At 34.3% G+C, this 10,082-nt stretch overlaps 2 protein-coding genes and 1 long non-coding RNA gene across 3 annotated transcripts; 2 read left to right on the top strand and 1 right to left on the bottom strand.

Moving 5' to 3' along the window:
* The first annotated feature begins 206 nt into the window (after positions 1 to 206).
* Positions 207 to 2,561, top strand: LOC123671581 (putative ankyrin repeat protein RF_0381). Its single transcript, XM_045605505.1, has one exon. The coding sequence runs from the start codon at positions 210 to 212 to the stop codon at positions 819 to 821; it is 612 nt and encodes a 203-aa protein (XP_045461461.1). The 5' UTR covers positions 207 to 209; the 3' UTR covers positions 822 to 2,561.
* Positions 2,562 to 2,709: 148 nt separating this feature from the next.
* Positions 2,710 to 10,074, top strand: LOC123671580 (phenoloxidase-activating factor 2-like). The gene is made up of 4 exons (XM_045605504.1): positions 2,710 to 4,144; positions 6,823 to 7,221; positions 7,870 to 8,156; positions 9,627 to 10,074. Exons 1-4 carry the CDS (start codon positions 3,948 to 3,950, stop codon positions 9,941 to 9,943), a joined length of 1,200 nt encoding a protein of 399 aa, XP_045461460.1. The 5' UTR covers positions 2,710 to 3,947; the 3' UTR covers positions 9,944 to 10,074.
* LOC123671582 lies at positions 4,178 to 5,788 on the bottom strand. The gene is made up of 2 exons (XR_006746126.1): positions 4,751 to 5,788; positions 4,178 to 4,690 (listed from the first exon to the last, which is right to left on the bottom strand). It is a non-coding gene; the product is annotated as an uncharacterized LOC123671582 (long non-coding RNA).
* Positions 10,075 to 10,082: the final 8 nt, after the last annotated feature.

The following is a 10,082-nucleotide window of genomic DNA, read 5'->3' as shown; positions in this document are numbered from 1 at the left end:
AACAATAAGTTTCCAACACCTCTACATGTCTTATGCAGAAGTAGCGAAAACCATATTGAACCTTTTGCTTTACTCTTGAAAGCAGGCGCTGATGTTCATTTGGTGGATGATGAAGGAAACAGTGCTCTTCACTTGGCAGCGGCTGCAAAAGACGAAGGTGCAAAAGCTGAAATTAAATATTATTGATAGTGCAAGGGGCAAAGTTTAACATGAAAAACAACGACGGTTTAACTCCTCTAGAAGTTTTATTTAAACGAAGAGTAGAAGAATGCAAACTGTATCTTCTGGATGAAGAAGACCCTCAAATTATCGATATAGGCAAGATTACTTGGAATTCTATAAGGAGTGTAATCAAATTCGTTTTCAGGTACAAAATTGAACAGTGCTCATTTTATGTACTTTTAAGAGAAGGAGCAGATGTAACTGTTATTGATGATGAAGGTAACACATTGCTTCATCTGGTAGCAGCCATGAGAGAGTCTCCCGACAAACAGGAAATATTGAAGATGATTTTGAAAAAAATGCTTAACGTCAACGCCAAAAACAAAGATGGTTTGACACCATTACTCGTTTTGTGCAAAAGTGGAGATCTTAGTCTTATCCACTATTGTTTGTTATTGAGAGCAGGAGCTGACGTCATGGCAACAGACTCTTCTGGCTGTACCCCCCTCCATTTTGTCGTTAGAGAGAAGGATAAAACGGAAAGAAAGCTGGAAGTGATGAAGCTTCTCCTGGCGAATGGGGCACAGGTTAATGCTAGGAACTATGCAGGATCAACACCATTCCTTGAATTATGTAGAAGCAAGGAGAGTAATCTGTAGTTGTTTACGTGTCTTCTGGCACATGGCGAGGATGTTAGCATGTCGGATTACAAAGGTTACACCCCTCTTCACCTCATCGTAGGAAACAACAACCCACTGTGCTACTTGTTGGTATCCAACCGTGCTGACGTGAATGCCAAGACGCATCTCGGTATCAGCACATTTCAGTTGAGTTTCGAAGATTACAAATGTGCAGAGAAATTGATGGAATGTGGTGTAGACATGGCTAAGTTGTACTTTCCACATACGAGTGAACAGATGACGTTTTTCTGCGAGGTAACATGGAAACATATATTGTTGAGAAAATCGAAAGACCCAACATGGACGCATCCTCACGTTGAGAAATTCATGGAACGTTCTCATAATATGTTCCCTGAGAGATTAAAGGCATATACAAGTGAGGTGAAGGAAGATATTGACAAATTGAAAGCAGCGGGTATTGGTAGAACTGGAGTAACCCTGTATGATATTATTACGTCCAGTATGGATCAAAATGTAAAATACTTCAGGGATGAGAAGTTAGGGACCAAATTAATCTGGTGTCTGGACTCTCTGCCTGTTCCCAATTCTACCAGTGCTTGAACAGGAAGATGCATCAAGCACTCACGAGACGGAGTTTGTTGCAAGGCTGTATTGATCGTCTTCACGTGATATTCAATCGAAACATTCCTGTGCCTTGTTTAGAAAATATTCTGTTTTATCTCGGGGAAGAATCCTTGAGAAAATTGTTCAAGACATATGAACTGATTACGGGCTCCAGATCGTTGTAGAATGTTAGAAAAATCGATTATTTTCGTACTTTTATATACGATGCTTGTGTCTTCGTCTAAGCAGTCGCGTGGTTTCGTGAAATTTCATTTTAAGGCTAATAAAGCTTATTTTAGAGGAACAGTTTAGCTACTTTTGAGGAACAGAGACTGCTCACACTTTCTTGTGTCAGAATATGCAAAGCAAGAACTTAAATTCATCTTCAAGTTAATGCCAGAACAGTTGGTAGTAACCTGGAAGGATATATTGCAGCGAAGATCGAAATACCCTACGCAGAGGCATATTCTCTTTGAAAAATTCCTTGAACGTTTCTACAATGTGTATATGAGGAGGGTAAAGATATAAATATTGAAAAGTTGAAGGCAGCCGGATTCGGGAAAAGTGTAATAACCCTGTATGATATTGAAATCCAATTTGAACCAAAACGCAAACACTTGAAGGATGGTAGTATTAGGTTTCAAGTATATAAACTATTCACTGTTTCTTGGAAGTATGTACTACTAAGGATCATAAGGTCCACTTTGTCAGTGGATGCAATATATTAAAATATCAAGTATATATTTTGAAACTACTGTTGATCGATGTAAAAGTCAATGAGGTTAGACTCTTCAAGAACTCTGATTTAGATGCAAGGTTTAGAGGAAGTGCTCTTCATAATAGTTCAATGTGAATGGAGAGTTTTCTCAGATAATTTTAAAAACAATAAAAGACGATGAATATAGCAGATAATTTCTTTGTATGTTTCAAAGACTAGGTAATTTTTGAGTCTATCGTTAAATGGATATTTGATATCATTTCTCCATTTTTTTAAGGCTGTGATGATACTCAGGATATTTGTAATTTTGTACCTATTAATGTGTTTTGATATAAAGACTGATATTTGTGATTGACGTACCTTTTATACCGTAACTTTATTAATTTATGTGTGATTAAACTATATGTATACCTACTTATCTATCTTGTTTTTTTTCACCTAGTCTCAAAAAATTAGTGTAAATTTACATAAGAGTTTGTTGATTTGTCTTTCTCGTGAAATATTAACTTTCAATTCATTTTGATGGTAAAAAATACTGTGCAAGTAGAGCAACTCTATTTCAAAAGCAAAGACGAATCTTTCTACAGAAAATATATTGAAAAGTAAGAGGAGGATTGGAGTACCTATATGTACCACTCTCGAAGGTAACTATGTTGTAGAAAAAGTTGAATTTTGAAGAAAAAAAAGTGTTTTTCCTGGTTTGGCCTGAGGTTTCTCAGAAATTAGTTACAGCCGAAGTGGTTCGAGGAAAATATTATCGAAAAAAGCAAATATAAATGTTAGAAACTCTTATTAAAATCAATCAATCTACTAAAGAACTGATGATCCTATTCTACAATATATTATACAGAGGGTTCCTGAATTGGAAGTACAAACGCTAATGAGAGATTCCTTGTATAATTTCAAGAAAAAATGTCTTATCTATTAACATTTGCCCGAAAACGCTTTGCTTGGGGATACAGGGTGTTCTTTGTAGTCCGCCTTTTTTCAGATGATTATATGTATCAGTTCATCGAAACTTTATGAACTATAGCTACTGATCTGGAAATTCAACACCAAAATTAATTATTAATTAATTCATCACAGATCATTACCTGGATGTTTATGATAATTTGAATTTTCCTAAGGATTACGATAGAATTTTTTGAAATTTTTCTGTTCCAATCAGTAGTTTAGTACTAGATCAGAGTTTATTTTCAATTTTTTTAAAAATACCGACTAGTGGTCCACCAAAAAAAGAGTTCGGGTGGTAAAAAGTGCAATGTTTCACAAAAAGTGTCAACCTGTAGACTTGCAAACGGAATCGACATATTACATGATGTGAAATCTAAATAGGAATCTCAATGCAAAATTTCAGATGAAAGCCTTGTGAAATGTGGATGATATGAGAAAAAAATCAAACTTTGACACCATCTATCTTGAAAACCAAGCCCATGTTTATAGTGCATTTTTCTCTTAAAATCTCCCGAGGAATCTTTCATTTTCGTTTGCACTTCCAATTTAAAAACACCCTATAAAGTTATCATTAAAAGATGAAAAAGAAATTATCACAAATTCCTCTCCTCTATATGATATGAGCAAGCCTAGTTTTCAAAATTGAAATTTGTGAGTATCTATAAATTGTAAAAATTAACATGAAATTCAAAGAAATAGCGTTTTCACGTACCTAAACATGAAAATACGACAAATACAAAGCACTAATAACAAAACCTCTAATCTTCGAAATAAACAAAATCTATGTTATGAATGAGTAACATCCCAAAGATAACCTTTTTAACCTCTATGATCGTGAACTAATTTCATCGATAGACTCATTAATAGTTATGAATCTTGAAGAGATGCACATCATTCACGTGCTCTTTTTAATATTGTGCTTTAATTTTTGTTGTGAAGCTTCTAAGAGCATACTAGAACACAACGACACTGCCCTAGAATTATTGAACAATTGCAAGTGTACCTTGAAGGAATACTGCTATAAGGGTAGATTGAATGTTAGAGGAGTAGGCATCATAACATTGAGGTAAGTATGGACCTTCAAATTAATTCAAAAATATAATAATTTTACGTTTTATCAGAAACTGGTTCACATATTTTATAATATCTCTTTTGCTGACGATCTTTCAGAGCAAGACTTCATTTATCAATCTACGAAAAATCACATATTCAAAAAAAAAAAGGTACTTCAAGTGAGAAAATGAATTAGTTATCAACAACTGCCATCAATGTCTGTCTGTTCAAAAAAGAATAACTCGTTAAAAATTCGTGCACTCTTGTATACCTAACTTTATACCTAGCTTACAATAAAAATTTACAATGAAAGAAAATTCAAGATTAATAAACAATCAGAAAATTTGATCTGACCTCTGTGTTTGTAGTGTTCACCTCTGCGTACAGAATTCCAATATTTTCTTCTAAGTCCAATTTGATATTGTGATAACTTGATTATTGATCTCTGTTTCCTGTGGTCGAAAAAAACTGCACTCTGATGACCTTGGAAATTTCGTACCTCAATGGTCCTAATATAGTTAGGTAGATATTTACGGCAAGATAAGAAGAAAGAAGCCTTCTGCAAGATAATATGAATTGTTATAAAATAAACACTCAATCACTATAACCCTATACTCACAAGATGTTGATCGACTTTTTGGGTAGGTTTTATTACAATTTCATTCGTCTTAAGTAGTAAAAAAGTGTCTTCTACAAGTAAGATGACTCATAAAGGCAATAGAAACACTTCCATAACAATTGCATAAACTTATCGAACATTATTTGCGTAAAAACGACCAATTCTCTGTTCGAAAAGCAAAACCAATTCATTGTTGAAATATATTCAATTCTAACACCAGTCAAATGCCTATCATATGTGCAACTGCGCTCTCATACCGTACCATACGAAAAAAACAAACAATCCAGAAACTCATGGGCTCATAAACAAAGAAAAAAAAGTGAAAATATTAAATTTTAGACTATTTTATATCGGTGATCAAAATTGAGAGTCACCTTCCCCTCACAAGGTATTTAACTTAAATTTGGCATAGATATTTCAATTTGAAGATTTCATTTTGAATGGAAATCTACAGGGTGATATTTTTTCTGGAATAGTGCCCGCTTCACAGAACTTTTTTTTTTGGTGGTCCTCTAGTAGTAGAAACTTTGGCTCAGTATAACAGTTTTTGGTTTCATGTAATTTTGTAGTTTTTGCTTTCGATTTCAAAAAAAAAAAATTCAAACAGTCCTCTAGTAATCCTCAGGAAAATACAAATCATTATGAAGATCCAATCAGTAGATGAGATTTGATGAATAAATTAATTACATACAAGTTTTGGTACTCATCATTAACTCAATCTGTATAGCGAACACTAATAAAGATTCGAACTGTTATAATCATCACAAAAGAGTAGGACTACAAGAAAGACCCATGTTAATAAGACTTTTTATTTTATATGATACAGAATCACAAAATTTGAATGGTTCTTAGAACTCTCAAAAAACTTTCGAACAGTGCACAAGATTGGATTTAGAAATTAAGATATCTAGCAGTTTTCTCAGGTATTTTAGAAAGTAAATGAATACTAAAGGGTGTTTTTTTTTAGAGCTATAGAACTTTAAATTCCAATAAAACAACGATGGATTATTCGATTGACATGTATTTTATTTATCCGCAAGATAAACTTGTGGCATTACATTTTAAATATGATTTCTGGCATATGACCGCCACGGCTGGCTCGGATGTAGTCCAATCTGGACGTCCAATTTTCGATGACTTTTTCCAACATTTGTTGCCGTATATTGGCAATAACACGGCGAATGTTGTCTTCCAAATGGTTAAGGGTTTGTGGCTTATCCGCATAGACCAATGACTTTACATAGCCCCACAGAAAGTAGTCTAGCGGTGTTAAATCACAAGATCTTTGAGGCCAATTCACAGGTCCAAAACGTGAAATTAGGCGGTCACCAAACGTGTCTTCCAATAAATCGATTGTGGCACGAGCTGTGTAACATGTTGCGCCGTCTTGTTAGAACCATAGCTCCTGGACATCATGGTTGTTCAATTCAGGAATGAAAAAGTTAGCGATCATGGCTCTATACCGATCACCATTGACTGTAACGTTCTGGCCATCATCGTTTTTGAAAAAGTACGGACCAATGAATCCACCAGCCCATAAAGTGCACCAAAAAGTCAGTTTATCTGGATGTGACGGTGTTTCGACATACATTTGAGGATTAGCTTCACTCCAAATGCGGTAGTTTTGTTTGTTGACGTAGCCATTCAACCAGAAGTGCGCTTCATCGCCAAACAAAATAAAATGGACGTAGTGCGCGATACGTATTCCGCACAGAATCATTATTTTCGAAATAAAATTGCACTATTTGCAAGCGTTGTTCAGGCGTGAGTCTATTCATGATGAATTGCCAAACCAAACTAAGAATAAATCACTTGACAGCTGTTAAATCGGTCGCCATCTCGAACAGTGATGCCAACTTAAAGTTATATACCTCGAAAAAAAACACCCGTTACAAGATTAAACTGCGCATTTACCTCTTCTGTTGTAAAGAATCTTCTTTGTGTAACAGGAGATGGGAGCTAGGTTGATTATTCTTTAAAAATGTCATTACTAGATATAACTGCGAAATTTGATATTTCGAGAACATGGTAGTTATCATCAAATTTTTTGTACCAATAAACACAATTTCCAGGAGTAAAATAACTAATGAATCTGAGCTGATAGAACCTGCTGAAATCCAGTGCTCAAAACCGTCCTACATCTGCTGCAAAGAACCCAATACCGACTTCGGAAACAGGGTAGACAACACACTGCAACTCCATATAGGAGATGGAAAAGCTTCCTCGCTAACAAGTCAGAAAGATACTTTTAAAGTTGGAAAAAAGCCGCTGAAATGCGGGTTTCCCAAACCAGCAGTAAACATCAGAATTTCCACTGGTCCAGATGAGATAAGCACTGCATTAGATGGAGAATTTCCTTGGATAGCCTCCATCTACAGGAAACATCAACTGGATGGATCTTACCAGTTTAGATGCGGTGGCTCTTTAATAAATGAGATTGTTGTGTTAACTGCAGCACATTGTGTGTATAGGTGAGTGTTAGGACAACTTTTAACATTGTATTGTACAGGGTGTCCCAAATTCGATGTTCACTGGAAGCATCTCGAGAACTAAAAGGTTTTGAAAAAATCTTCCAATTTCTTTTTTCAAAATAATAAGATATCAGGAATCAGATCGCAAATATATTGATTCATTCTCGAGTTACAGGGCGTTTCTGACAAAATATTTCAAATATTTCGCTATATCTTTGTTTCTGTTTGAGATATTAAAAAAATTCTAAATTTTTTTCTATAATTTTTATGGTTTATATGATACTCATATAAATCATAAAAATTTGGTCCATAAATCAGATTCTTCTTAAGACCAGCCTTATGCAAGTGGTTCCAAACGGTTTTTTGTGTAATCTTTAGCTCTTGGGCAATCGAAACAGTGCGTATCTACATGATGGTCAGAGTAGACAATGTCCATGATCTTTGACGCACGCTCAAACTAAACTGGGTCAACTAATCACAAAACTATCATGAAAGTTTTTGTAGTACGAAATATTATCTTTTAAACGCCATTCAGTTGAAGCCGGACTTATACAAGATAACTAAAGCCATCAAATTGAAAAATAATGGATTTCTTTATTACTACACCTAATACTGCGACACATTCTACCTGACCAATTTTTTTTCTAGCTCTAGGAAGAGACCTTTTGAATTGAAAGTCATAGCAAACGCTAAGAAAGAGCTGGGTGAAATTGGCTCGAATCCATCTGAAGAAAGGGAGGTAAAAAAGATTGTAGTCCATCCTAAGTATTATGCTGGAGGAGCACATAACGATATAGCCTTGATTTTTCTGGAACGAAGCTACAACGACTCCAAAGACCTTAACAGTATTTGTCTACCAAGCAGTAATTCAAGTTATGACAACACAAGATGTCTTGCTGCTGGTTGGGGGGATGGCAATAAAAAAAATAACGATGGTAAGGTATATTTCATTTCCTACAAACATCTGAACATTTTAGAATTTACAAAATCATTCGAAATTTCTCACTGCATTGAAAAATTAGAAGGTAATAATAATAATAATAATTTTATTCATACCTTGCTTCCATTCTATTTTTCATATCTTCCTTGTTTTGGAAGTGTATTACAAACAGATTCAAAATGCGTCTGAGAAAAAATTATACCTATAGACGTTAAGTCGAGAGATTTTGGTGGCCATTCAAGAGATCATTTTCAAGTAATGCATTTCAAAGAAATTTTGTTATTTATCTTCCATTTTCCTCATTTTTCGAATAAGTTTATATCGAAATACTATTGGAGTTCATTTCGTTAACAGATGCATTGAAAAAAATAATCATTATGATGAAATATGATATAAATTTGGAGAATCTCTGCCTTTGAAATAATAACTACACAATACTGGACTTGGATTATTCTCTACTTCTAAGGCGCAGAGCATTAATGTTTCAGATATTATACTTTTAATTTCACGGCACTCTCAATTGAAGAAAAAGAAATTCTCCTTCAAAATGTAAGAGTTCAAATCATGAAGTTTTTATGAAATCAGTAAGCATAATATATTTCCCAAAGAAGAGCAAGAGTTTCTTCAAACTAAAAGTGCGTCGATTCCTCCTCTTTTGTAAGCACTAAAACCAGTTTCTCCTAATTTAAGAAGGAATTCCAAAACATAATCATCAATCAAATTACCATTCAGTTTCCGATCAATAAAAACATCTGCCGTTTTATGTGCAGAATCCCGAAGTTCCCCATAAATAAAAAAATATAAATCCCGTTTTGTCAATGACCTTTGTGTACAGGGTGTCCCAAATTCGAAGCTCACTGGAAGCATCTAGAAAACTATAAGAATGAATGAATTAAATCTCAAAATAAATGAGTAATATTTATATCTAGGGTGTTCCATTTAAGAAAAGCCTTGCTGTGTCTCGAGAACGAATCGAGATATCTATGATCTGCTTTTTGATATATATTTACTTAGAAAAAAGAGCTCGGGAGTCCTAGAGGATTTCTTATAGTTTTCGAGATGCTTCCAATGAGCATCGTATCGAATTTGGGAAACCCTTCACAATGAAAATTTCATCGAGATCTGTTGAATATGATTTCACATAATTTGAGAATTGTGAATAAATTGTCTATTATTTATTGGCAAATTATAATTCTGGATTTTGAGTATTGATCACCTCTATTGAAAAATACCGATTAGTTATTTTCGAAAAATTAAAAGGGATATTTCTTTTAATAAGCTTAATAAGTTGACTTCACCAAGTTCATAATATTTATCAAAAGTTTACAACATTGTGTATTTACAATATGATCAGTGCCTTATAGTTCAAAAACTCACTGAATATAGCAACTCACACCCTGTATATCTAATTCACAAACTAATAACCACATAAATCAGTAAAATAATAATATACTATCCTTCTTAGGCGTCAAGCTCCTTTCAAAAGTTGAACTACCTCTAGTAGACCAAAAAACTTGCCAAGAGCAACTAAGAAAAACCAGACTTGGTCAAGAATTCGAGCTGCATGAATCTGCAATATGTGCTGGTGGTCAGAAAGACAGAGACACCTGTAAAGGAGATGGTGGAGGACCCTTAATATGTCCCAATGAAGGAGGTTACTTTATACAGATGGGGATAGTATCATGGGGAGTTGATTGCGCCAAGGAGGGCCATCCTGGTGTCTACACAAAAGTCGAGAAGTTCGTGGATTGGATACATGATAACATTAGGGCAAATTCGTAACATGTCCTAATTTTTTTTGTGTTTTTTTTTAGATAGTTCAAGTGAAGTTTTGAGCTGAAAATAAGTTATTAGATTATTTGTAATATATATTGTGATGTATCTAATGAAATTAAAGTCGGTTTTGAATTTTTTTTTTTAG

The sequence above is a fragment of the Harmonia axyridis genome, chromosome 1, assembly GCF_914767665.1.
Source record: "Harmonia axyridis chromosome 1, icHarAxyr1.1, whole genome shotgun sequence".
NCBI classification, from domain to species: Eukaryota; Metazoa; Arthropoda; class Insecta; order Coleoptera; family Coccinellidae; genus Harmonia; species Harmonia axyridis.
The sequence above is the reverse complement of the archived record's forward strand: the minus strand, read 5'-3'. Positions and strand labels throughout refer to the sequence as shown.

Excerpts from the sequence above, each read along its gene's own strand:
- LOC123671581 (XM_045605505.1), top strand. The coding sequence starts at position 210 with ATGAAAAACAACGACGGTTTAACTCCTCTAGAAGTTTTATTTAAACGA.
- LOC123671580 (XM_045605504.1), top strand. The coding sequence starts at position 3,948 with ATGAATCTTGAAGAGATGCACATCATTCACGTGCTCTTTTTAATATTG. Across the intron at positions 4,145-6,822 it reads GTAGGCATCATAACATTGAG|GAGTAAAATAACTAATGAAT; the intron begins GTAAGTATGGAC and ends CACAATTTCCAG. Across the intron at positions 7,222-7,869 it reads GCAGCACATTGTGTGTATAG|CTCTAGGAAGAGACCTTTTG; the intron begins GTGAGTGTTAGG and ends TTTTTTTTCTAG.